This window comes from Bidens hawaiensis, unplaced genomic scaffold (genome assembly GCF_021521415.1).
Source record: "Bidens hawaiensis isolate Kalapana, Puna unplaced genomic scaffold, B.hawaiensis_p1.1 tig00032852_1, whole genome shotgun sequence".
Taxonomy (NCBI): domain Eukaryota; kingdom Viridiplantae; phylum Streptophyta; class Magnoliopsida; order Asterales; family Asteraceae; genus Bidens; species Bidens hawaiensis.
Genome location: NW_027495629.1, coordinates 17,816 through 45,659, shown reverse-complemented (window position 1 = coordinate 45,659; position 27,844 = coordinate 17,816). Strand labels below are relative to the sequence as shown.

The 27,844-nt window shown below is 35.7% G+C and overlaps 3 protein-coding genes across 5 annotated transcripts; all 3 read right to left on the bottom strand.

The window, feature by feature from the left end:
* Positions 1-1,262: 1,262 nt before the first annotated feature.
* On the bottom strand, positions 1,263-4,229 carry LOC143584232 (uncharacterized). The gene is made up of 7 exons (XM_077066325.1): positions 4,030-4,229; positions 3,813-3,951; positions 3,597-3,686; positions 2,402-3,088; positions 1,936-2,299; positions 1,749-1,830; positions 1,263-1,672 (listed from the first exon to the last, which is right to left on the bottom strand). Exons 1-7 carry the CDS (start codon positions 4,225-4,227, stop codon positions 1,448-1,450), a joined length of 1,785 nt encoding a protein of 594 aa, XP_076922440.1. The 5' UTR covers positions 4,228-4,229; the 3' UTR covers positions 1,263-1,447.
* A 3,609-nt stretch (positions 4,230-7,838) lies between these two features.
* LOC143584231 (uncharacterized) lies at positions 7,839-11,647 on the bottom strand. Its single transcript, XM_077066324.1, has 9 exons — positions 11,451-11,647; positions 11,316-11,367; positions 9,956-10,078; positions 8,958-9,609; positions 8,657-8,888; positions 8,441-8,576; positions 8,262-8,356; positions 8,051-8,174; positions 7,839-7,967 (listed from the first exon to the last, which is right to left on the bottom strand). Exons 1-9 carry the CDS (start codon positions 11,540-11,542, stop codon positions 7,890-7,892), a joined length of 1,584 nt encoding a protein of 527 aa, XP_076922439.1. The 5' UTR covers positions 11,543-11,647; the 3' UTR covers positions 7,839-7,889.
* A 1,239-nt stretch (positions 11,648-12,886) lies between these two features.
* LOC143584228 (bZIP transcription factor 46-like) lies at positions 12,887-16,636 on the bottom strand. Of its 3 annotated transcripts, XR_013144323.1 has the most exons (6): positions 16,185-16,636; positions 13,791-14,749; positions 13,626-13,697; positions 13,515-13,556; positions 13,150-13,332; positions 12,887-13,073 (listed from the first exon to the last, which is right to left on the bottom strand). XR_013144323.1 is itself a non-coding variant. In XM_077066319.1 (5 exons), the coding sequence occupies exons 2-5, from the start codon at positions 14,718-14,720 to the stop codon at positions 13,267-13,269; spliced, it is 1,110 nt and encodes a 369-aa protein (XP_076922434.1). In that variant the 5' UTR covers positions 14,721-14,749; positions 16,185-16,636; the 3' UTR covers positions 13,142-13,266. The 3 variants fall into 3 exon arrangements, 2 of the variants coding, with proteins under 2 accessions (XP_076922434.1, XP_076922435.1); XM_077066319.1 differs by lacking the exon at positions 12,887-13,073 and having other exon boundaries at positions 13,142-13,332; XM_077066320.1 differs by lacking the exon at positions 12,887-13,073 and having other exon boundaries at positions 13,142-13,341; positions 13,527-13,556.
* Between the last annotated feature and the right edge of the window lie 11,208 nt (positions 16,637-27,844).

The window sequence follows — 27,844 nt, the reverse complement described above, 5'->3', positions numbered from 1 at the left end:
TAGTTAAACTAACCATGGCTTCTAAAGAATGAAAAGACTCGATTAACTCTTTTTTAGCACACTCCCACAACCTGATACAATGACGTCTTAAGGTAGTACGACTTACATGTGTGTATCTCGGTTGTAGAGTTTCGCGAATCAACGACGTCAACTCCGGGTCATCAAAGTGGTTAAACGGCAAACCTCGTTGAATAACGAACTTTGCCATTCTATCTTGAACTTGAGTCGTGTTGTAACGAAATAGTGTACCATCTTTACCCAAGTCAATTTGATCGGTCGTGCCAATCCCTTTCAACGCCTTGCAATATGGCTTCTCGATGTGCTTTCTCAAAATAGAGTTGGAATCGTGCTTTAATATTGAACCACATAGTTTGCAACGAGCCTTTTGATAACCTTCGTCATCCACAATCAAATCTCAATTCTTCCATATGTCTTGGTTGCGGTTATGGTTGACTACCGTAACAACCCTTGGGTCCTCCGTAACAGGAACGGGGGCAACAAAAGCACTCTTCTTAGCCTTCTTGTTAGTTTTTTTGATGGGTGCCATAATAATATTTAGTTGGATGGTCGGGTAAAGGAACGGGTTTGCTAAATGAGTAGTATTTTAGTTTGTTTTTGAGTTTGGTGGTGAAACAAGTGGTGGAAACAAGTTATATATAGGTTTGGGCATCAAAAACCGGTTCCAACGGCTATATTACCGTTGGAACCGGTTCCAACGGATCTATTGTCTCAAAAACCGGTTCCAACGGCTATATTACCGTTGGAACCGGTTCCAACGGTAATTGGTGTCTAAAAAAACCGGTTCCAACGGCTATATTACCGTTGGAACCGGTTCCAACGGCTAGTTTGACTTTTGTTTGACCCTTCAAAAAAAACCGTCGGAACCGGTTTTTCCAGGTACGAACCGAACCGGTTCCAATTAAGAACCGGGTAGGAACCAGGTTGGAACTGATACTGACATACAAATAGGAGAACCGGGTACGATTTTCGGGTACAAAAATAACCAAACCGGGTATTGTACCAACCGGGTTGGAACTGGAACCGGTTCCGGTTCGGTTCCACCAGTTAGGTTCCGGAACCGGTTTTTTTGTGCACGTCTAAATCAGTGGCTTGTCACTATGATTAAATATTTTATACTTAAGTTAATCTTTTAAACAATTAAATTGTGTATATATAAAAAAATAAGTTGAAGAAAATTGTAAGTAAAATAAGCAACACTGAGTAGAATTAATATATTTTACCACATCAAACCTTAAAAAACTACAAATGAATGACAACATCAAATTAATATATTCCAAGAACCGCCTTAACAACATACTCAAATAATATTTAATCTATAGACAAACAACATCAGTCATCATCAATTAGACATCTGATGATGAAGATTTAGCACAAACAAAGTAATAAAAAAATTACCTGCCTTGATGAAAACTAGCTTGTTAAAAACTTAAAATGCATGGCAGGTAAAGCAACCACTTATAGAACCTATATGCGGAGTCCTGATCAATGAGATGGCCTTGTGTGACGGAGATCTAGCAGCACCTTGATGATGATGATGATGTGTCTGGTTAGATAAAACCGCGCCTCTCATTTCTTGAGCCTTCTTTTGAGCTGATCTAAGTTTGTTCATAATCTTATCCATTGATGATGATCTCTTTTTCTCCAATTTCATCTAAAAAGTTATATAATTTAATTTTACTTATAAGTTTAAATAATGCTGTAGAAATTCAATAAAAGTGAAAGTGAACCTCGAGTTTTCGTATAGCTGCTTCTGCTTTAGCTTTCTGCAAATTCTCCCAAGCTGTTATTTTAGCTTCCTCGCGTTTCACCCTTAAAACAGTAAACAAACGAACATAAGTTAACTATTGTTATCATAATATTTATAATAATAATAACAATAATATACAGAAACTGATAATTGAAAAGTGGACATACTTTGAGAGATTTGTAGTGATCTCTGACACTTCCCAATTAGAAGAACGGACATCGAGGGCTTTTCGTTTCCAGTCATCAGCCATTGCTGAGTCAGACCGCCTACCTGGCATTCGAGTTCTGGTTTTCTTGGACCATCTGGACAAACTGACCTGGTCATCTACCTGTACATCCCTCACGTCTGCTTTAGACAAGCGCGTCTCCTCAGCAGGTATCGTAGAAGATAACATGGAGATAGAGTTTGAGATTCTCCTTGTAGGAGATGAGTCGGGACTACCCTCAGGGCTCATTTGGGTAGCCATGTCTCTTCTAGAAACATCACGAGATATGTTGGTAGCAGCATCGGTTACACCGCTCGCTTTACCATCTGTCAATGGTTACAAAGTCGTCACAGTTAGAAATTGTTTATAAAATCTAATAAGACATACAAAGAGGTTTACTAGAATACTAGTTACCACACAGTACATACCTTGAGTTATGCGCAGCAATGACTGACTCAGTGACTCAGAGCAGCCATGTACACTGACTGATCGAGCCATACAAGGCTCATTCAGTGAAGGAAAATTCTCACCTGTATCATGCTGATCATACCGAATTGACAAACCGTCATTAGCGTTTATTCTACTTGAAAATGGTGATCCAGTGAGTAAACTAGTTACATGTCTTCCATCAAACATATGCACTGCAGGCGAATACATTGGGTTGTAAGCAGATCCAGCCGGCCCAAGTGGCCCACTCTTTGATTTGGGCCGTCTTTGGGCTTGTTGACGCGAAGGCCTCAAACCTAAACCATCATCTCCTGCAACCGGACTACATATCCACCTCTCAGCATCTTCCCATTTGGAAGGCAATGTCTTTCCACTATTATAAGAGATCAATCCAGAACTCACATGCCTTCGGTTATTGTTCGCGTGTAAAGGCACACGTTCTGAACTCCAACCTTTTTGTATCCCGTTTGCGTGACGGTAGTTTGGTGTTACTGGACTCGGGAACATACTCGTTTGCCTGCATGAAGTTGAAACCGATGTTTTCATAGCAAGTCTTGGAGATGAACTTATCATGTTAATCACTTGATTGTTCAGATCCAATGACGTAGGCCTTCTTCTGTCAGACTTCCTTAGAAGTATTTCAGATCTTGACTTTCGGTTTTGACAATCTATATAACAACAACATGAATATATCTAACTAATTAATAAAGTATTAATCAGAAACCAACAGTAGTTGTTAGCTTTTTAGGCATCAGATTCTGATCTACATTTACAGACTAATTTACCTACTAGCAACCAGTGACAGCTCTAAAGTTATGTTAAGAATAAATGCATCGTTTTAGCATGTTATATTAAGATAATAATTGATTATCAGTGTTGTAAAAAATTAAAAACTCGATTAGTCACCGATTAATTGTATTCTACCGATTCAATTTCATCTAATCGGACCAACAAATCTGATCCAAATCGGTCAAATTTAGGTCAAAATCAATCAAAACCGTAGAAGTATTTGAAAATTTACACTTACAAATACAATCTGATTAACATTTAACAAGTTCGAAAAATTATAATATAAATTTTGAAAAATTCTGTGTGTATAAAAATTTGAAAAAATATACATATAAAATTCCAATCCGATTAATCCTTATTAACCGCTACTCGATACGCCGATAATACCTTTAAGAGCTTGAGAGAAGGAGCTTCTAGCTGAATCTAGGGTTTGATTCTTGTCACAGTCAGTTTCTGCATCAGTGTATATTAATGTAACTGCATGTACAACAGAAAACAACTTTCATATCTATGATTTCAATTTATTTAAACCAAATGCCTAAACAATAATAAAAATAATAATAATAATAATAATAATAATAATAATTAATATTATTAATATACCTTTTGCCTTTTCCACTTTTGTGCTAATTAGGTGCTGTTGACCTCCACGCCTAAGCACTATACTACCATTACTACTCGGATCTAGATCCAGATCTGGATTCAAAACCCTAGCCGTAGTCAAATTACGAACATCACGTTCCTAAAATCATCACACATTTTAAACGAATTCCAAATTCAAATTCCGTTATCACATTTATATATTCAATTTGTACATTACCTGAGACATTTCGGAAACGAATGAATCGCGATCGATGACGTCAGAAGCAGAGGAACAACGTTCAACGCTAACAGAAGCTGAAGAAGAAAAGAGACTGAAATTGGAGAATATTACAGAGTCAGGACTAGCATCTCTACCAGCAGCAGCATTATAGCTGGATCTAGTGTTAGTGTGATGTTGAAACATTAGGTCCTGCATTGTTTGTTTGTTAATGTTAATGGTGTGATTAGAGGAAATTGATTATGGCGGGCATATTGGAGATTATGAAATTAGAGAGAGAGATGATGGTGTTTGTTTTGTGGGAGTGACAGAGTGTAGTGGATGAATAGATGATGATGATGATCTTTGTTTTGTATTTGTATTTGTATTTATATTTGTTTTGTTGACTCATAAAGACACTTGGATTGGATTCTATCAAACTCTATCCTTTTTTTGTTTTTTTTATATATATCATCACTGAATGTCATACATAAATATTTTAATTTTACACTTCAACTTTGGGGGTGTTTGGCCTACTTTTAAACTTATGTTTATATATAAAATTAGCTTATAGTTTTTTTTCTATAATTTGATAAGCTTTTTTAAGTGTTTGGATTAGCTTATATTTTGCAAGTTAATTATATGTCTTAATAAGTTGTTATCCAACATTCTTTAATTTGTTAGAGTAATAATTACTAATCCACCATCATTTGAGGACAAATGAGTAATTTACACCCTTAAACAAATAAGCTTATATCAGATAAGCTAAAAAACCATCTTCAAATAAGCTTTTTCAAATGAACTTATATAAGCTAATAAGCATAAGCTTAAAAAGCTAAGCCAAACACCAAGTTAAGCTTATTTTGTAAAAAAAAACTAAAAAAGCTATAAGCTTGGTTAAAAAAGCTAGGCCAAACACCCCCTTAATAAAAACAAAACATTTTTTATTATTTCAAACTATAATTTATTGTTCCGATAATATTGCACACTTACGATATGGCTAAATATAGGGGTGTGTAACTGTGTATGGGTCGGATTTGTTTCAAAACTATACGCGTAATCGAGATGTTAGTTAATGGATAATCATAACAGGTCTGGTATGGTGGGTTTAGTTAATTTGTTTTGAAGGTTATAGCGGTTTGGTTATGCGTTTGTTAACCATGATTTCGTGAATTTGGTTTTAGCTAAAATTAGCTCAACATAATATAACTGAGCGATTTTGCCTTGAAAGTTTGGGTTTGAATTTTTTTAATCATGACCATTACAATCTTAACCCAACAAGGAAATGACTTTGCATGCTCGTAACTTTAATTATGTTGTTATGAAACAATTTACAATATTTTGATGAAGATAAAAATTTGTCAATTTTCATTAGAGACACACAAAGTTAATTCTATGTAAGAATGGAGTTGGCAACTTGGCATTGAAAATAGAATTGGAAGTTATGAGTGTAATTGAGCACATTACTAGTTTGAATTATTAAAATTTAGTTGTTTAAAACAATTGGTGTTTAAAAACTCATACTAAGTTAAATTTATACAAGCTTGATGTGGTACATGATAATTTATGAGTATTCGAGTAAACATTATATATTAACTACGTACTACAAACACGTTTTATAATATTAACTTATAAAGTTTTAATATACAATATTAACCTTATAACATACATCCTTTAATTTAAAGAATGTTTGTTTTTGCCGGTAAAAAAATATATATAGTATATACCCTTTGTTGACCAAGGAAAAGAACAATGGTCGATATAAGTTGTGTTTTAAGAGTTAGGTTTTTCCTCTTTACGTGCTTTACAGAATATATTTTAATTATTTTAATTATTTATTTTAATTATTTATTTGGTTTCCTAGTTTGAGTCTAGTTAAGAATTTTGTTGAGCACGTTATAGTTTTAGTATAAATAGATGGTTTAGTGTTATTGTATATTTTGTGGTTTTCGTTTTTAATAATATTTAAGAGTCGTGGTAAGTTATCACAAAATATATGTGTTATTTGTTTTGCTCGATCCAATTAACTCCGACGATCCAGCGAGGACCAACAACTTCTTCTAGAATTTGTCATGTCAGTCAAGTTTCTCTTCGCGCCATGATCGCCGCTTTGTGCTCCATAAAAGATGACTTCAAGTCTTCAACCTTTTTTTTTTTCTTGTTTATATTGTCAATTTGTCATGCCGACGTTCATTTAATTTTTACTAAACTGTATAATTATTTTCTAAAGTAAACACCGAGGAAGTCAAAAACCGCAGCATCCCAAAAGTTATAAAAGGTTTTATAAGATAGGAATATTATATTTTTAGTTTTTTACCTTAATATTTTATAGCATCTATTATTATAAAGAAATCTTTATCCTTGTGTAATATAACTAAAATACATGGATAAGGATTCTTAATCAGAATATGTTAGCATGAGTTTGAAAAATGTTTATTGGCTTATTGATATTTTTAAAAAGTCAATAAGTTAAAAAAATGTCTGGCAATCATAAAAACCTTTTTATTTTAGCTTTTTCAAAGAGTTAAAAAACAGTTTTCAAAAATCCAAAATCCTGACTTTTTAAAAAAATTAATAAATCGATAAACATTTTTTAAACTCAATCATAAACATACTCTCAGTTTATAAAATCATTTATCCACTCCCAACTACCTAAAAATATACAACAAAGGATGAATAGTTGACATAAAAATAAGGGTTTAGTTTAGTATTTCCTGTAATCTAAAGTAGGTGGATGTAGACTTCAATATATAAATGAAAATATATAAAAGCTTACATTTTCCTTACAATATAAATGAAAATATATAAAAGCTTACATTTTCCTTACAATTTGGATATGAGAGAGGAAATGTATAGTGTCTATAAGACTCCCTTTATTAGCAATTCAACACATGGGTCGATTGTCCAAAACGTAAAAAATATTAATTCACTTAAATTGAGCAACCTAGTCGCCCAAACAACCCAGGTCGTGAGTATTTTTTTAAGTGTAGTGGTTGACACATGACAAGTTAGCATTGGTTGTTATATTAAACAATTTTCTTTTTATTCTTTTCAAACAATTAATTTTACATATAATTTGATTTTTGTTTAATAACTCATAATATTTAACATTTTATAAAATATTAAAAATAAAGGGATGCTTTTAATTGAAAAAATGAGAATTTTTTTAGTAACGGTGGTCATTTTGACTAAACGACCAAAACATCAGGGATGCTTACGGTCAGGTTTGGTCAGGTTTAATGGACATTTTAGACTAAATCTTTGAGTATTATGTTGGGGAAAAGAATCACAGTCAGATTGGTTAGGTCGGCCAAACTGGTCAGTTTTCAAGGTTCATACTAAATTACAAATGAGTTTCTTCCATAAAATCCAACAGTTTTCATAAAGGAAAATGTGAACATGCACTTGTTCTAAAATTTCTGCTTGTTTGGCCATAAGTACTTGTTATTTATACATCATTACCCAACTCAATAAATGTAACATAAGTACAAATTATTATAACATACCCAACCCATTAAATGGTATTGAATTGCATCCATTTTAACTCAAGGTAACCAACTCATCCTGTAACATCACTCTCGGCTGGGTGACGTGGCATCCACTAAAATTGAAGAAAACTGTACACAAGTTTTCTTAAAGAAGGTGCCAGACTGACACTTTTATTACCTCTACTTTCAACAACATCGAATTTCTACCATTTACTTTATATCTTTTTCACAGTATTATTGCTTTATAGAAATGTTTTATGTTTGCTAATTCAAAAAGTACTTTTTCCCAAAAAAAAAAACTTGCCAATCAAGACACCTATATGTATACATTCATATAAGCAGGCATAACATGCAATCTTTAATAATACAAGTCTACTATTAATCTATTATCAATCACAATATACACAGTGATGGATGGGTGAAGTATGCAGTGATAGCCTTCAATTTGCCATTTACAAAATTCTTCTCAACCTAAAACCATATGCACCCAAAGAAATCATTATACCAATTTGCAAAACATTTATTAGTACTACAAATAAAAGCTAGCAAAGTACCTCAAGTGTCCATGGAGGATTAGTAGACAGAGACAGCTCAGCTAGTTGGTCCACGTTAACATTTCTAGGAAGAAACATAACAATTCTCGGAGCTACTTCTTTAGCCACATTAAAGAGAAACCGCCTGCACCCAAATTTAGAAAGAATAAATATATAAACACCTAACGATGGTTGGATTAATATCATATGCAGGTTAAATAAACAAACAAACCCATCATGTGGCTTGAGCATAGTATTGATATCAAAGTTTCTTGCTTTAGCATATTCCGGTCCTCCCCAAGGTGGAGACAAGAATACAACATCCGCCTGGAACATAATAAAACACTAAATAAGAATCATCTTCTAATTAAAATTTAAAAGAACACACTTAAAAAATAAAAACTTTGATACCTTTAACTTTTGTGCTAGAATAAAACTGTTGCCTGTTATAAACTCTATAAGATCGGTGACTCCATATATGGCTGCATTATGTTTTGCATACTCAATCTTCTTTGGATCAATATCTATAGCAATAATATGTGTGCTTCTGTAATAGATACAAATGTCAAATTTCTAGAATATAGAAAAAAAATTAAACTTTTTAATTTTCTTTTAAATTTAGCTTACTTTGGTGCAAAACGAATGGCATTTCCACCAACTCCAGTGAAACAATCAACAATAATGCCATTGCCACAACGATAAGCATGATGATTTGCAATGCATTCGGGAGTTGCTGAAAACCAACCTTCTTCATCCATTTTTATACCATCGTCATATTTAGAGAAAAGTACATATCGTTGACACCAATATTTGCTGATAACTGGAGAAATTTCTTCCATTAACATCTCGTATTCAAGCTCTGTAAAAAGTAAAAACGACGGTTATAAGAGTTGAATAATAAACTGAGCAGGAATACACATGTAACAACCTTTACTGTTTGCTGATGATCTCCTGCATGCCCTCCTTTGTTTTACTTTCTTTTTTCTTGTAGATGAAGTTAGAGCCGTTTCTTTTGATTCACTTGGCACATAAACAGAGGCTATACATTCCATTCCTGGAGGTGGGTCCCATGTTGACTCCTCTGTTTTATGATTGTAATAGTAGTTTCTTTCATAAAATTCATCCCAATATGTCATCCAATCTCCAAATTCTTCGTTGCTTCCATTGTGAATCGAGTCACAATTATCAGGTAAGAGAGAGTTTAACTCAACACTAGCGTTATTGTATATCTGGTCAACTTCAGACATTTGATTAGCAACCAAAGGATCTTCTAATATCCAATCTCTAAATTCTTCGTTGCTTCCGTTGTGAATCGAGTCACAATTATCAGGTACGAGAGAATTTAATTCAACACTAGAGTTATTGTAAATCTGGTCAACTTCAGACATTTGATTAGCAACCAAAGGATCTTCTAATCTCTCTTCTAAACATCCATTGTTTGAATTATCCTTATTGTCATCAATATGTATATCATCAACTGCATCGACAGAATCAGAGACATCGTATGTTGTTTCTTCATAGGTATGCAAAACTTTCGTGTGTGCGTCCTTTCTCTTTCCTTTGACTTTTCCTTTTCTTTTCTGGAAAACCAATTTGAATATCATTGCACAAGGAAAACAAACAATATTTAGTGTTCACAAAGAAAGAACATTGAAATCTGATATGATTCCCCTTTCTACAGATGCTATAACCATCCCTTTTAATAAAAGCTAATAATTAACACCATCATTTTTAAAAAATTCAAAATCTAATTAATCTTTTCACCTTTCTGGTTTCAATATGGTTATGAATGCCTCCAAGTTAAGAATATGTGATTGCAATGTCTCCTAGAAAGTCCAACAAGGGAACGCATCATTCTAAAAATGAATGAATTGAATGATGGGATACCAAAAAATAAGAAACCAAAAAACAAAAGATATAATTTACCTCCTTGTTTGTGCAGAAAGAAAGAGGAAGTCCAAGTTCATTCATCTGCTTAGATAATTCAGTATCAACATGTAAAGAATTACTTTCTGAAACACACGAATTGCCATTATCCTTCCCTGTTTTCTGCATCAAACAAATTGTATTTTAAGTTATGGATATCTTATTAATTTTACATCATAACTTAATAATATCTATAAATATGTATCAGCATAAAACTTTGATGGCCAACTAAGTATGATAATAAGTTCACGAATCATTGTTTAGGAGAAGTTCATAGAAAATTAGAAATGTAAATAGCAAATTGACACGATTGGTAATCAGTCCAAACAAAGGTAGTAAGGACCAAATTGAACATAAATCAACTATTTAACAAGAAGAAAAATAATTTATGGCATATGATAAAAGAAAAAACTTTGATTGAAGATATGACAAGACGTTTTACGAAAGATTCTTTTGAGTTTTTTATAGTAAGCGTTGAGTGTCTAACAAATTATGCACCATGGTTTCAGGATTTGACTTCATAGTAGTACAAGTGATATAGTACAATATGCTACAAAGATAAATAAGAAATCATGGAATGTAACATGATAGCACTGCCCCTGTGCCCCATGACTAAGTATCTTTAATAAGTTTAACACATGATTCTCAACCAATCATGTGATAAGATTGAATGAATCCAACTTCTAGAACTTTAATACCTCCACTTTTACAAGACGTTTTGATCTTGAAGTTTTAGTAGAAGCATTTATGATAGTGAGACAGTGAGTTCGTGACTGTGACAAACATTGGTGTTATGAACTTCATAGTCCATTAGAAATCAATAATGCATGTTTAGGTTTGAGTAGCATGCCTGGCTTTTCTTGGTACCATCATAACACATGCGTGTACAATATTGAAATTCTCATATGTGCAAGACTTTTGTCTGAAACTTGATTGATGACCATTGTATACTATTCATAAAGTATCAAGAAGGTAATTTGCTATTCAATCCACTTTGAGCTTAACACTTTCACTATTCCAAACAATAATTTGTTTGTGATTATGTTCCTAAATATACATAAGAGCATCATATCATTGCGGATACTAGATCATTCCACACTCACGATCGCAAAGGTTGACAAAAAGGTATAGTGTTAAATGGTATCAAATGGTGATAGATTGATTAATAATAACTAATAAGTTCAAATACGTCCGCCGAAGTAATAAAGAACCATCATTCGTACTAGTTATAATGTGAGTAATCAACTACTTTATCATTATTGTCTACTTATCCCTAGTAATTTGTGACTAACAATGCTAATCAATTTCAATAACAACTGTATTTGATTTGACCTAAAAGAACAAGTAGAGAAAACCTTACCGCCGACTCCAGAGAAGACGAACCGTAGGGCATTCCGGTATAAAGATCGACCCTGTAACAACCAAAACAACAATTAGGCATCACAAGTTATACTTTCACGTTCATCAAATTCTATAGGTAAACAACAAATCATACCAAAAGTGGACATGAGTGAGCTTGAAAAGAGATCCAAGTGCTTTGATTGCAGGAGAGTTTTCAAGTTCAACTTTATCATCGTCATCTTCCATAACCGGATGAAATGAAGTGAACTAGGGCACCGAATTGAAAGCGGTAGGTTCAGGTTGTATGCAACTAAAACCTCTTTAAACCCTAGCCAGCTCTAACCGTTGCAGCTTACAAGTTTTTTTAATTCTTTGTTAGTCGCGGACCGTCAGCTTTTACCTAGGTAAAGGTTGTGTGCAACTAAAACCTCTTTAAAGCGGTAGGACGACACGTCAGCTTTTACCTAACGTAGTCGCTGACCGGTGGAATCAACGTATGTGAAAGTTTGGATCGCTGCCGGCCAAAATGATAGTTGGGACCAGCGCCGGCAAAAATAAAATAGTTGGGACCAAAAAAATCCAATTTTCCTTATTATAATGTGTTGAATTTTGAAAGTAGGTGAAAAGAAATGAATATTCTAGACAAAGCTGGCTATTTAGCTACCTAGTTTTTAAGAAAATTTATGAGTCATTCCAGATATCTAATAATGTGTAAGAATTGTATATAATTTGTAGTTAAAGTTGTCAATCTATCAATCAATCCAGATCTAATATATAAACCGCATCAAAAGTTAGCATTAAACATTGAGTTTAAACAAGTGACCGAGTGTAAATATTATGGATGTAATTTATAATCGTTTTAGCGGTGTGTTTTGTTGACTCTACCTCATTTATACTACACCGCATGATCGTGCATAGTGCTCCCTAGTTAATTTTGTCTTTGATCGCTGACACATAGGTGATGCAAATTAATCAAACAGTTTTTGAGTAGCGATCCATCATTAAACATATAACTTACATTCATTTAACACCTTGTTATTATAATCAATCGCGACCCAAAATATTTCATGACTTAAAAACGAATTTCAAACTTGAGGACATGAGGTTTTTATAAAAGAAAATTAGGTAACGTCTTGAAAATGAGAAAGCTTGCAAGATCATTGATTGAGTTCAAAAGCAAGGTGACAAAATACACTATCTAAAGCCCCTTAATGAAGTTAGTTAATCGAGTCCACGAACCATCTCATGCTGAACATACTGCTTCTTTGCGAAAAGAGTTTGGTCAATGTGACTACTGCCAAATTCCTTTAATAACGAATACGACTCGCTAGTTCAGGCTCTAGAGGGTCCTTAACATATTCAAAAAAATTGGTCCCATGAAAAAGTGTTGCAAGATATGACAAACTATTTCGAAATGGTCAAGATAGGCACTTCATGCATTGGAAGATATCAATATGAACACTTTCCGTTTGGTGCGAATAAAAATAAGTGATGATGATTTATAATGCACTCATGTTTAATCTTAAATTGTAATATTATTTCTATTTTGATTTCTTTTCTAGCTGTTTGCTAGATGCAATTTTTATAAAATCTTGCTGTTAAATAAACAAAAAAGAGTATATTTAGATAGAATGCATCATTAAGTTTAACTAACAATAACATAACACATATTATCTATAGTCTTCCTACCTATTTTTAGCATCCAAAAACAAGAAACATTTTATTTACAGAGCAAATCTATCATCCTAAAGAACAAATAACTTAACACACCCTCATGCTTCTATAGTACCTAAACTTATACTTTCTCTATGTCATGTATCTCCAGGTCCCGAAGGAGTACGTATATAAATAACCTCACCTTTAACTTACATAAACATGTATGCATGAACCCATCATTCCTAATACATATTTACATACGCTAATGGACTATCGCATCCGATCCACATACAAACACTACATCTATACCACCTTCACCATGGACCTGAAATCGTCTTTTTCAGACAGTTTCGTTTTGCTCCAGGTTGCATATTCATCATCTCCATAACCTGACATTAATAAAAAAATGGTCAAAATTTCAATAAAAATAAATAAATAAAGCTTTGAACTTTCAACCAAAAAAATAAAGGGTATTCATAAAACACCAAAAAACATGTTAACTTCAATCAAAATAATAATCAGTATTTATTAAAAAAACAAAACAATTTTGCATATAAGTTACTATATTTTGTACCTGATTCTTCTGCATCTTCAACATCTCTTCCTGCAAGATTAAACTTATGTCAATCCATAATCTTTATTTATAAAAATTGTGACAAAACAATAACTTCACCTGCTTCCTTTTCAGTTCTTGATTCTTCTGTTTCAATTCCGACACTTCGGCTTCCAATTCCATACTATACGCCTACATTATAACCAACTAACTTTAACCATGAATAGTTGAATACAACAGTTTAAACTGCTAAAAAAATCATTAAAACCAATTAACAATATTAACCTGTTTCCTAGCACGCGATCTAGCAGCCGACTCTCGGTTCTTAATCATCCGCCTCTGCCTCCTCTCAACAACTTTCTCAATCGACCCATTTTTCCTCCCCCTAAACACCCCATTAAAAACATAAGGAACAGGCGACACAGACAACGTGTCACCACCATTACTCTTGGCTAACCCGTCCGACGAGACCCCCCCGGTCCCACCCAACCCACCCATTAACCCCATACCACCTGGTAAACCACCACCAGGAACCAAACTATTCATCACAGATTGAGTATTAGTCGGTATCGCCATTGGAGGACCACCATAAGGCATATTAGTCTGCTTTGGATACAACGGTGGTGGTTGACTTTGTGCTGACTGGAATGATATCTGACCATTATTATTATTATTAATATTATTATTACCACCAAACCCGGGCCGGTTATGGTTATGATTATGGTTATTCATGAACAACTCGTTATCATTCAGTTTATTAACTAACTGTGTGTCTTCTCTAACAACACCGGCTTTAACCAGAAACTCTTCAAGTGTCATTTCCCCTAAAGTCTGCTGCCTTTGGGGCAAATCCGGTTGACCAAAACCGCTATTATACTCCTTCGATAAATCTTTCCAAACTTCATCAACCGTCTTTTGCCTCAATGTTCTAGGCAACGTTAACGACCCTTGTCTTTGTAAATTGCTGGTGGCGCCTTGAACACCGCCTGCAGCCGTGGTGGCGGTGTTGTTTCCCATTGTTTGCATTTCCTCTGCATTCCATATGTTCTTTAACAACTCGTCCATGTTCATCGACCCGAAGTCTTTGCCTATACTGCCCATGGTGTTTTGCAGCTCGTCGAAAGTCAACGAGTAGATCGATCCTTGTCGAGTCAACGGGAAGTTCGGCGGCCGGCCACTACCCGGTGGCTGGGTTCCAAAATTCTTGTAGTTCATAATAGATTATTATTATCAAATTCAATTTCCTAATACACATACAAAATTAAATTCATATCAGTTATCACACACTTCCAAATCATATAAACTTCGTAACCAATATTCAAATTTGACTTAAACTTAATACGGTACAATTCATATCTACAGAAGATCAAATTGCAAACATCTTTACAAAACCGCTACCGACACATAGATTTTATGTTTTTAGGCGACAAGCTACACGTCGTTTCCCGGCCTTAGCTTGCAAGGGAATATTAGACACAATGTATCTAATAAATATTATAGATAACTGAAGAGGTAGGTCCCAGCAGAGCCCAGTTGGACCCGCAAGACTCACCTTGAAGAGGGACGTCTGCGCAAAGACCAACTGGTTCCGCAGGACCCACCATGCTCAGAGAGATGAAGACCTTACGCGCATAGGCCAGCTGTTCCCGCAGGAAAAGCCTCCCAATGGTGAAGTACCTCGCCTGTTCCCGCAGCTGCGGATACAAGCCATCAGCGGAGGCTACCCGCACTAATAGTAAGGCTACACGCACAAGGCACTAACTCTCAATAATTCAGTAATGTCACCTGAAGAAGGAATGAGCAAGGCGGGAATACTCCCGCCCAAATGAGCCAGTCCGTACGCTTCTGGAGGATCTTTTGTACTATACCTGCCAAGGTATAGACAAGATCTGACCAAAGCAGCCCATGAACCAATCACAGGGTGACAGCTCACTGACAACAGTACGACGAGCAGCACGCTCTAGTACTTAATGTCACTATCAGCCGCTGCCTACTCACCAACCCTTGTCGTGGCACGTACATAGCCTGCAGTTGGTGGAAAAGGAATAGTACACAGCCGGCCATGTCACTATCAGCTGCTGCCTACCCACCAACCACCAGCATGGCACGTGCGTAGCCCACAGTTGGTAGAAAAGGAATATTATACAGCTGGCTGTACCTGCTTGGAAACCTACCTTCGGCTATAAATACTCCAACACCTTGGAACGGTATGGATATCACATCTTATCATATCTTATCTTATACCATCACATATCTTATCTGCTCTAGCTATTTCTCTTAATATACATTTATATTCAGAGCAATCTAGTCTGATTCTCACGCCGGATGGTGGTCACAAGGAGGTACCCCTTCTCAGTGACGAGCTCACGGTGTCTGTTTTGCAGGTCATCAGAAGAATAACCATCTTTGCCGGACCTAACCCTCGTGGGAAACATCTACTTGACCCTAAGATTATCCGTAATCTGCCAGGGTCAGTTAGTGTTTCTTCAGTAACATTATGTAAATATATTGGTAAAGTATATAACTATCTATCCTGTTAAACATTAATTACTAGTATCAATACAAACAAACATTTATTTACACATACTTAAAATTTTAACTAAAAGTGAAATTATAATTTATAACAATCATTGTGTTGTTTAAAATTAATAAATCAAAAATAAGCTAGAACATGAAGACATAAGTTACCTGAATCAACTGTTGACACTTGACTGAACAAAAAAGCTTCCTTAAATGTGTGAACCTAATAAAACATTCACAGGAACAAAAACAGAACAGGTGTTGTGTAATTAAGGTTGTGATGAGATGTTTAAATTTAAATTATTTGAACAATGATATAAAGTGGTGTGTGAGTCATGACAAGAAGTAGGAGTCTGTAGTAGTATTTTTATAAGGGAGTGAAATGACATATTTTTTAAGTGTGAGGTTTGATTGGTTAATATCTTGACAAGAGTGGTTTTTATTGTTGGCTGGGTCCCGCAGTTGGAGAGACGTGGACGGCTGATGAGAGGAAGCTACTAGAGTTTGTCAAGTGGGTTGATCTGGACCGTCCACTGTAGGTGGATGAATTGGTGGTTTGTGATTGACGATGGTTGTCTAGTAGTGGAATGGACTTTCTTATGACTTAATAAGAGGGTTGTGGGGCTTCAACGGGGGCGCTAGAGCCCCTCCGCTCGCGCCCCCAGGCGCGACCACAACACCACCAGGCGCTATCCAGGGCGTGAACGGGGCGTGAGCACGAAAATCCAAGCAGGCGTGATGGGGTTAGCGGCAGAGGAGGGCATAAAGTGGCATAGGGGAGTGTGCAAAGACCCGTTGGTGGTGTTTAAAAGAGCCATTGGCTCTTATTTAATTAAAAAAAAACTTTTTTTCATCTATAAAATACCCCATTTCACCCATATCAATCACCACAACTTCAAAATAAAACCCAAAATCAACCCATCTTCCCAACTTTTTTTAAAAAAAAATGGCTGGAAATTGGTACCCAAACCTAGATTCAGATTATATTGACGACGATTTATGGTCGTCACCGCACCAATCGATGTTTTATTCGGGGCCGCAAGAATCATCCGGCTTTCAACCATCCAACATACAACCGTCTCCTAACTTTGTTGTTCCGGAGACACAAGAATCACACGGTGAAGCTACGGGACCAAGAAGACGCGTCCACCGGAAAAAACAAGTTGCAACGGACGGGTCGGGACCGGCTTCGACTCCGAGGACGAAACGGAAAACCACTCCGTGGTCATCGGATGAGAAGGAAGCCTTGTGTCGGGCTTGGATAGTCATTTCTGAGGATCGGCGTTGCGGTAATTGTTTTAACGTTTTTAAAAATGATTTTTAATAAAAAAGTTAAATAAAAAAGTTAAATGGAAATCTAATTTATTTATTCATTTTGCAGCCGACTACCAAAAGAGCAAGATTTTTTGGACAAAGGTTAGGGAGACGTTCTATACGCTCGTTGGGAGTACAGAGCGGAACGCCGATATGATTTCGGGTCGGTGGTCCGAAATCAGAAAATTTGTCGGCTTGTTTACTAATCTTTTCAACAGGAACAGCGGTCGTATGAGACCAAGTGGCAGTGATGATTTGGCGGTTTACAATTTCACGGTCGAAGAGTGGAAGCAGGAGTGTTTGCGGAGGTATGGGACGGTGAAGACGTGGGACGATTTAAAGTTGTGGGAGAGGTTGAAAAGGTGTTCCAAGTGGGTTGAGCTGGTGGCGCCGGACGTTGATGCGGAAGTACGGCCGAAACGGACTAAAACTAGTTCGTCAGGAGCGTATAGCACTTCAATCGGGTCGGATTGCCGCGTTGGATTCGACCTAAACATTGCGGAGGAGGAAACGTCTTCACCGCCGAGGAGGCGGCCATTGGGAAGGGACGCCAAGGGGAAAAAACCGGCTGAAGGGGAAGCCGTAAACATCGCCAATCTTGTTGAATCCCTCAATAAATTCAACAAAACCATGGAGGTGGTCTCTAATGACAAAAAGGAAAAAAGTCGAATGAGAGATTTGGACTTCCTTACTAGAGACTTCAGTAACCTAAATCCGGTCGATCAAATGCTAATGGAAAAGCAAAATGAACGTATCCGAAAGAGGTTGATCGAAGAAGACCAAGCCGAAGAATAAGAATAATGTTTTTTTTAGTACTTTTATTTTTATTTTATTTTTAGATATTAATGTGTTTTTTTTATTAATGTGTGTTTTTTTAATAATTTATGAGTTTTTTTAATAATACGTTGTTTGAATATATTTATAAAAAAATAAAAAAAAATTCGCTGGAGCCCCTGCTGGAGCCCCTCCACACCAGGGTCAGGGGCTCCAACGGGGGCTCCAACACCCCCTTATCCAGTTTCTCTCTCTGTCACACGTCATAATATTATTGGCTGGAGCCCCCACTAAAGCCCCCATTAGAGCCCCCCACACCCCTCAGCCTTAAATGTTAATGAACATGGTCCCCAATATTACGTAAAAATTAAAAATATAATTAGAAAAATAATAACAATAATAAATGCGAGTATTAAATTTTCTCTATGTTAATTTAAGAAACTTAAAAAAAATTCATTTTCAAATATGTATTATTTTCAAGAGTCCAGTTATTCTACAAATGAGAACATAAATGAGGACAAAAATGAGAAAGATGTGAATGATTTTTAGCTATACAAAAAACTCATATTTTTTTTAAAAAAAAAATTAATAAAAAATTCATAACTCAAGATTTAATAAAAAAAAATATAAACATAAAAATGTTTCCACCGTCTTTCTCGTTCTAAAAAAACACAATGGTGAATAAAAAAAATTGTTGTGTCTTTTTGTTTATCATTGTGTTTTAGGTTTGTTTTCGTCATTGATTGTGTTTTTTCTCTCTTGACATTGTGTCATTTTTTTATATTGTGTTAATTGTGTTATATTACTCAACAGTGTGCTATATTTTGTTTGGCATTGTGTTATATTTTGCGATCTATTGTGTCTTTTTTAGTTATAATTATGTCTTTTGTTTATTTTCGTCATTGTGTCTTTGATCTCGGCATTGTGTCTTTTCGTCAATTTTTTTTTATTTTTTTATAATTTTTTTTGAACGAAAATGATGGCGGAAACATTTTAGTTTTTTTTAAATTTTTCGTTTTTTATATATATTTGTAGTTATGATTTTTTATTATTATTTTTAATTTAATTTTAAGGGGTTTTTTATATATTCACAAATCTTTCTTACACTTCTCATTTTTGTTTTAATTTATATTTTAATTTTACACTATTTTCAAATAGATTAGCAAAAACATAGTGTATAAGTTAAATGAGCTAGTCTCGAACTCAACTAGCTCGTTTACAATATATTTTACCTCAACTTAGATATTTTAGAATAAAACAATATGTGTGTATAAAAGATTTGTAATCAAAGTATAAGATTAGTAATACTTTTAGTCACAAAATGACAATTCTATTTATTTAATATAACTAAAAGTAACTAAAGTTTAAAATAGACAGATGAGACGTTTCATTCAACTTTTTCCCTATTTTATGTGAATAAATAAAGGGAAAATTCTCAAAATAGACATTCATGATTAGGTTTTTCAGGTTTTAGGTGTCATTTTCAATATATTTACAAAATATGTATTATAAACTAGTCGTGACGAATAGTTTATGACTATTCACGAGTAGTTTGTATAACCAATTAAAACTTGCCACGTGTTTATAAACTAACTGTAGCGACCTGTTTCACTAATAATCTACTCGTAAAGATTAAATAAGTTTAAACCCTCGTAATCAGCGTCACACGAGTAAATAAGATATTCTTTAGTCGCGACGAGCAGATTATAAAACCTTAAGAGTCGCGAGTATTTTATCAAACTAACCACGACGATGAGTTTGATTACCAAATGCATCGAACTGGTTTGTTTTACAAAACACTAACCGGAATGGTTAGTTTGTTTGGTCAACTAGTCTTTACGAGTAGATACAACTCAACGACTACTTTATATCCATTATACGAGTATTTTGTTGGTAACTAACACGTCTCGATAAGTTTATCTGGTAAACATTACGCTTACGAGTAGTTCATTTGTAGTTAACTCGTCGTGACTAGTTTACCTTGTTTATATTCCCAATACGAGTATTTTATTGTTAATCAACTCGTTCTGATAAGTTACCAGATTTACATTAACCATACGAGTAATTTATTGGTAGTTAACTCGTCTTGTCTACTTTACTTTGTTTACATTACTATATTTGTTTAACCCGAACCCGGTTCCCGGAACCGGTTTTTTTAATACTCGGGTTTTTAATACCTAAACCCGTACCCGACCCTACCCGTAGGGTACTGATAGGGAATGCATTTTGGCACTAAAACCCGAACCCGAACGGGACCCGATTTGTATCCGGTAATACCGGAAAACCCGAACCGGTTCCATTCTCGGAACCGGGTTTTTCCAAAACCCGAAACCGAGTATTTCAAATGCCCGATGTATACCCGAAAAATACCTTAAAAATACCCCTAAAAAGTGCAAACTTTTAAAAAATCCAATTTATGCCCGAAAAAACCTCGGAAAAAACCCGAAAAAACTCGTTACTATGGTTTTCTCAATACCCGAACCCGGTTCCATACCCGAACCCGGGTATTTAAAAAACCCGATTTGTGCACCTCTAGTCACGACTAGTTTATAGCAAGATATAGACAAGACGAGTTAATTACCAATAAATTACTCGTATGGTTAATGTAAATCTGGTAACTTATCAGAATGAGTTGATTAACAATAAATTACTCGTATTGTGAATATAAATAAAGGTAAACTAGTCACGACGAGTTAACTACAAATGAACTACTCGTAAGCGTAATGTTTACCAGATAAACTTATCGAGACGTGTTAGTTACCAACAAAATACTCGTATAATAGATATAAAGTAGTCGTCGACCTGTATCTACTCGTAAAGACTAGTTGACCAAACAAACTAACCATTCCGGTTAGTGTTTTGTAAAACAAACCAGTTAGATGCATTTGGTAATCAAACTCATCGTCGCGGTTAGTTTGATAAAATACTCGCGACTCTTAAGGTTTTATAATATGCTCGTCGCGACTAAAGAATATATTATTTACTCGTGTGGTGCTGATTACGAGGGTTTAAACTTATTTAATCTTTACGAGTAGATTATTAGGGAAACAAGTTGTTACGGTTAGTTTATAGACACGTGGAAAGTTTTAACTGGTTATACAAACTACTCGTGAATAATCATAAACTATTCGTCACGACTAGTTTATAACACCTATTTTGGGAATATGTTGAAAATGGCACCTAAAACTGTAACATCCTAAAATTTATAATGTTGAATAAAGAAAGTTATGTTTAGTAATTTCACGTTTTAGTTATTTAATGTCGAGTAAGGAACGGGTCTTGGGCTTAGTTATTTTATGAACTCGGCCTGTCTCGACCCGTAGGAAGCCAACCCGAGCCTAACCAAACCCGTTGTATATAAACGAAAGTTCTTGACACTTCCACCATTTTCACCATCTTCCTTCACTTACACCCACCCAAACACTCTCATTTCTAGAGAGAGAAGCTAGAGAGAGAAAGTTCTCAAATCACAAATCCGAGTCCACAATCTTGTTCCTAATCGTTTTTGGTAAGTCCCCCTCGAAAATCATCCGTTTTCATAACCATTTTCGACCTCAAATCGAGCAAAAACTCCCATTTTCGTAACTTGAGTTTTCGGGTCAAAAACCGCCTTGTTTTGGTGTCAAAATACAAGCTTTTGTGTTTAAAAGTACTAGGGATCGATAGCCCTTTCAATCCCGAGCATTTCCATGTCAAAAACTTCGATTTTGGGTCAAAAATCTGGAAAATCTGGAAAACCCGTGGGTTTCTCCGTCGCCCAGCTTGAAGGAGTCGAATCAGACTCATTCGATCGAACCAGTCGATCGAATCAGTCCATTCGATCGAATGCGTAGATCGAACAAGTCCAGTCGACCGAATAGGGAAGCAACCGAATGGTCTCCAACTCATTCGATCGAATAAGTTTCGTATTCGATCGAATGAGTGTTGTATTCGATCGAACGTGTTCCTATTCGATCGAACGTGTTCCTGTTTGATCGAACGTGTTCCTATTCGATCGAACGTGTTCCTGTTTGATCGAACGTGTTCCTATTCGATCGAACGTGTTGTATTCGATCGAACGTGTTCCTATTCGATCGAATCAAGCCAGAACCAAGTTGTTTCCAAGATTCGCTTGAAGTGAAGTTCGTTTATGAAATAAATTAAAAACCTAATGGAAAATGTGTTAAGGCGGTTATCGAAAATGAGTAGTAGTAATAGTAGTAGCAGTAATTGATACGTGTAAATATTATACAGTTAGCCGTGCGCAGCTCAAGAGGAGAATAACTATTAACGGAGAGCGTAACAGTATTCAGGTGAGTTTCTATCCCCATTCCTTGTTATGTTTTCGGGGCTGTGTGCATACTCGATGTGTTGTTAATACATTCATCCTAAGTGATAAGTGTATGCCATATGTGATATATGTGATGGATATGAATGATTGCCTGTCGGTACGCGAACGATCTTCGGATATTGCGCGTACTGTCAGGTCAAAAATAAAGGTACGGATATTATATATCGAAGATTTATGAACATTACAAATGAATACTTGTCGGGGCGTGAACGATCTTCGGATATTGCACGTATCGACAAGAGGTATGGTTGTTAAATGAATGATGTAAAGAACGCTTAGGGTGTTCTTATGCTATGATGTAATTATTGTATATGTGAAGTAGGTGTATGCAGGTACACGAATGGTATGTGAGTTCTATGATCGACATAGTAAGTTAGGATGGCAAATCCCTCTAGCTTTTGTCGGACATAGACTCGGCTGGTGATGGCGTAGTTGAGGACTGCGGGCCTTATACGTAAAGTAGATGATAGATGTAAACGTAGTTAAGGACTGCGGGCCTTATACGTAAAGTAGATGATATATGTAAACGTAGTTAAGGACTGCGGGCCTTATACGTAAAGTAGATGATAGACGTAAACGTAGATAGGGACGGTGGGCCTTATACGCGTTACAGATAATAGACGACAACGTAGTTAAGGACTGCGGACCTTATACGTATTATAGATAGGCATCAGCATAGGAAAGGACTGTGGACCTTATACGTGCTGTAGTTGTATTGTGGTAGCATAGGGGAGGACTGCGGACCTCGTACGTGCTATGGTTTAGGTTGCAACATAGGGGAGGACTGTGGACCTTGTACGTGTTGTGGATGTAGGATGGTATAGGGAAGGACTGCGGACCTTGCACGTACCATAAAGGGTGAACATAGGTAAGGACCGCGGACCTTTTACGCGTTCACGACCTTGAGTACAGGTATAGACGGCGGACTATGAACGTACTCACGGTAGACTGAGGTTAGTGGTTATAATTATGTGTGTAGGTATGGTAGTAAGTGTGTATGTAGAACAGGAGGGTAACTAGTGAAGTATGGATATGTATCTACGGATATGTATGTATGTGTATGTATTGTATGGCGTTCGATTAACTAGAACTCACTCAGCGTAGCTGACTTTTAGTATGCACGCAGGTGAGCTGATATCAGAGTTAGCATGAGGACGACACACGGCATGGATTGAACGGCTGGCATCTGAAGAAAGAAGTAAAGATGTTTTAAATATAAAGTTTTGTGTTATGGTATCAAAGAAAAGTTTAACGTTTTGTAACAAATGATTGATGTTTTATATTCCGCGAAAAGTTTTAATAAACTCTGATTGAAGAACTGTGTTTATGAGTAAATCCGACGCTAAAGTAGGGCTACCGGGTTCGGGGCCTTACAAAAACCCGAAAAACCTAATCATAAATACCTATTTTGGGAATTTTCCCATAAATAAAAGCATCACTTTGTTAATATGTTTATTTTTATAAAATCTACTTAAAAAAATAGATTTATATAGTTATATGTTATCATAGGATACCCTTGGTTACTTGGAGAACAAGTTGTCCGGTTCCTCTTGTTAATACGGGTTAATGGATTCGTTCTATCACTGATTCATCATAGGAGTAGCCCCAACTCTCAAACAATGATACACCTAGAGGTGCAAGCAATTGTGGGGGTGTAATCGTACATATACTTTCCATTTGTTGAGACCATTCCTTAGGATTGCATGAGTAGCCAATAAACCCGAGTGTTTTAGTATAAAGATTAAAAGTGATGATCAAATATGTATCACGTCATAGTCTCACATCACCAAAAAAAGTATATGCAAGCAATGATATTATACACCCAGAGGTGCAAGCGATTGTGGGGTGCAACCGTACATACATTTTCCATCTGTTGAGACCACTCCTAAGGATTGCAAGAGTAGCCAGTAAACCAGAGTGTTTTAGTATAAAGATTTAAAGTGATAAATCAAATACTTCTCACCTTATAGTCTCACACCACCAAAAAATGCATGCCCTTGTGCATTTTATGCACATCTCTGACAGCACCCCCGTAAATATGGCTTATCGACTAAAGAGATGCAATAAACATTCTTAATGTGTAGCGACCGTTCATCACATTGGGTTGTTTCACCACAATCTATCCACTTGGGTAAGTCTATTATCTCTCTGTTATTGATTGTAACACCTTAGGTAAATCCTGTATCGGCCATGGACAGAAGAGATTCTTGGTTCATTAGTAAATGTCATGTATCCTAAATCACCACGCGTTTTGGGCTTAACGCTAGTGGACGAGAGGAGAGGTTCATAGTTAAGCGTGCTCAGGTGGAAGTAGTACTAGGATGGATGACCTCTTGGGAACTCTCCACCGGGACAACAAAAAACATTTCTGTGAGTTTATGGATGGGCATCCATCAGGGGCAGAGCAGACAATGTTACAAATTGTATCAGATCTACTTCTGATCCATTCGGATGGTGGTGCAAACCTCACCAAGGATGGTGAGTTCTCAGGGTTGTTGCTAGTCACACCTTAGGCGAATCCCACATTCTGGATTGGATGGTGGGGCAAACTTCATCGAGGGCGATGAGTCCAAAAGAGGGGGTATTTGTAGGTGAATCCCACATCGATTGTGGACATGAGAGATTAATGGTTTATAAGTAAATTTCCTGCCTTTTAAATCACCAACGCGTTTTGTGCTTAATGCTAGTGGACTAGAGGAGAGCTCCACACTTAAGCATGCTCAAGTGAAAGTAGTAATAGGGTGATCTTCGGAAAGTCTCTACCAATGCAACAAAAAACAAAGCCATTATTAAATTTTAGGCTTCAACGTGCGATTCAAACATTCAAGTTCATGGCTTCCTCTTTTTGTTACTCATAGCCTCAATTTTCATTTATAACATGTTCAACGGTCCTCCTCCATATTTGTGTCTAGCAATTAGAACGAATGAGTGGGAACATTTTTTATGGATTCATCACCTTTGGCACTCTTGGGAACAAGTAATCATTATTCTATTATGCTTCCTTGCGAATCCTCAAGACACATTCTCCGTCTTCGAGCATTATTTACATGCCCATCATAACTAAGTTGAAATCGACTCCATCTTTAAACAAATCATGCGCTTAGTTGCAAGTCCTTGGACACTTTCGTTCCTGGTCTTCGGTTACTTACATCCCACCGGACCAACCAACGCATTGGGCTCAAAAGTTTGTTCTTCTCTTATCATCATTGCTTAGCTGACATTTCATAACCTTTAAAAGTGTGGCTATAACATGCCAACTTGTAGGAGTAATGACTTGCTTGTCACAATGTCACCTTTCGAGGCCTCACACAACGCCTTTGTTTGTTTGAGGACAAGTCTTCTATCCTGATTATTGACATGGGTTGTTGATTTCATCCCACATTTGATTTACCGGGGCGTGGCCTCAATTCCTATCTTGTGGTACGGCCAAATGTGCAACTAGTAATTTATCCTCACTTGATGCTAGCACTCCTTTTTGTTTTTCTCTAATCTGTAATATTTTTAGCGCATTCGGGGGTAATAAGTTATCATCACTCAAGAAAGTAGCACTTCTTTTATTATTCTCTTATCTCATAATGTTTTAAGCATATCATCAAGTGTCTTAGTAGACTTCAGTGTCAACATAGTGTACATAAACGAGTAACGACTTGTATGATTTTGATAACGATGGCATCATTCAAAGTATCAAACTTTGTGTTCCTCAAGTTTCATATATCCAACTGATTAAAAGAACTAGTATAGCTCTGAAGATTACCGTCTTCAACTCGCAACGACCAAAAATCCATCTAAAAACACAGTTGACATTTCAAAGTCCAGTAAATGCTCACAACTTTAACTTGAAAGAATGTTCCTGTTTAAATAGTCGCTTGATCTCATAAGCAATGATTGTACCCATATTCTTCTACATCATTTCCAAATTCTTTCTCTCTTTCGGTTGTGTACCTTATAAAGCTTCAGCAACAACATTTTACTAGCGCATCTTCAATCATCATAGCCAACTATGAAATCCCTCTATCTAACCGAAATTATTGTATCATGACGGAGAAGTTTAACACATCACTACTAATCTTTTATTGACTTAAAAAAAGAAAAAGAAAATTACAATAGAGCATTAAAAACAAATTAAAAGACATTTGTATAAACACATCAACAATATCCAAACTTCACACATAAAGACATAGATTACCATGTCAGAAACTGCAAATGAGATATCCACAGGTCACATCGTAGCAATATGTTTTGGATCTCACATTATGTAATAGTATCTAAATCTCAATAATTATACAAAAAAAATTACATAGCATCTTTAAACTCTATGTCAAGTTAACTACATGTGTTCTCACGAATTTCCTTAATTACTAAATAGAAAATTAAACATCTAAATAAGTTAATTTATATAATCATTATATTGTCATACAGTCATACACTACGTAATATTTAAAATAAATAATTTCCTTATCAAGAAATAGTGGAGCCAGTGCCATACCTTTACTTTCTAGATACAAAATTATAAAATTACAAATAAACTAACTTTTACTAACAAGATATATTTATGGATAAGATATTATAATTAATCATTTCAAATATCATGTCATTGTCTAATATTACCAATTTAGCAAGATAACATATTAATATGCATATTATCCTGACCCCCACGAATTCTTAATTTCCGTAAGTAGGTTATTGAAGTACAAAATTGTCCCTAGAAGAATTTGAAGGACATGTCTTAGTCTCACGACGGCAGTATGGATCCAGGTTCCGACATTCATTGTATCATGCATAATGTTCTCCACGTGTCAACTTATTTGTATTCTATGTTTGTTTGGTAGAAAATTGTTGATGGTATATAAAACATAACTTGCAAAACGATGTCATGTGGGCATGTGGCATCTATAGGAGAGTGTCACATGGCTCAACATGATTGACTATGTCGATGACCCGTAATCAAGTGCCATATGGCATGATCTTAACCAGTCACGCTATGAAACAATCAATGGGATTTCGATATAACTTTAAGCTAAGGTTGCACGTAATGGTTATGCTCTTTAAAGGTCATATTCGACCACATCATCACTTTTTTTAGCCAAAAACATATGTCATGGATAATGTTCCTTCAATCAGTACCACTTCAAGATACATGTGGACTTTATTGTATAAATGTTTATGACTTTCACGCCCATATAATGCCCCGTGAGAGTGGTGTAGGGGCTTTATCCGCCCCCATAATGTCTCATTACGCATGTCCTAAGCGTGTTGAGTTTAAATATGTGAAGGCTTTGGGCTTTTAAGCGTGTTGATTAAATGGTGCATTATTTGTTTCTTGTTAAGCAAGTAATTAACCCTAGTTTATAACTTCTAAATACTCAAACATGTAATTGTAATCTTTGAGCATCCACATAAA

Excerpts from the sequence above, each read along its gene's own strand:
- LOC143584232 (XM_077066325.1), bottom strand. The coding sequence starts at position 4,227 with ATGCAGGACCTAATGTTTCAACATCACACTAACACTAGATCCAGCTAT. Across the intron at positions 3,089-3,596 it reads CTTCTCTCAAGCTCTTAAAG|ATTGTCAAAACCGAAAGTCA; the intron begins GTATTATCGGCG and ends GTTGTTATATAG. Across the intron at positions 2,300-2,401 it reads ATTGCTGCGCATAACTCAAG|ATGGTAAAGCGAGCGGTGTA; the intron begins GTATGTACTGTG and ends AACCATTGACAG.
- LOC143584231 (XM_077066324.1), bottom strand. The coding sequence starts at position 11,542 with ATGGAAGATGACGATGATAAAGTTGAACTTGAAAACTCTCCTGCAATC. Across the intron at positions 9,610-9,955 it reads CTTTCTGCACAAACAAGGAG|AAAAGAAAAGGAAAAGTCAA; the intron begins GTAAATTATATC and ends TTGGTTTTCCAG. Across the intron at positions 8,577-8,656 it reads GCCATTCGTTTTGCACCAAA|AAGCACACATATTATTGCTA; the intron begins GTAAGCTAAATT and ends TATCTATTACAG.
- LOC143584228 (XM_077066319.1), bottom strand. The coding sequence starts at position 14,720 with ATGAACTACAAGAATTTTGGAACCCAGCCACCGGGTAGTGGCCGGCCG. Across the intron at positions 13,557-13,625 it reads AAGAACTGAAAAGGAAGCAG|GAAGAGATGTTGAAGATGCA; the intron begins GTGAAGTTATTG and ends TTAATCTTGCAG. Across the intron at positions 13,333-13,514 it reads AGAATCAGGTACAAAATATA|ATGATGAATATGCAACCTGG; the intron begins GTAACTTATATG and ends CAGGTTATGGAG.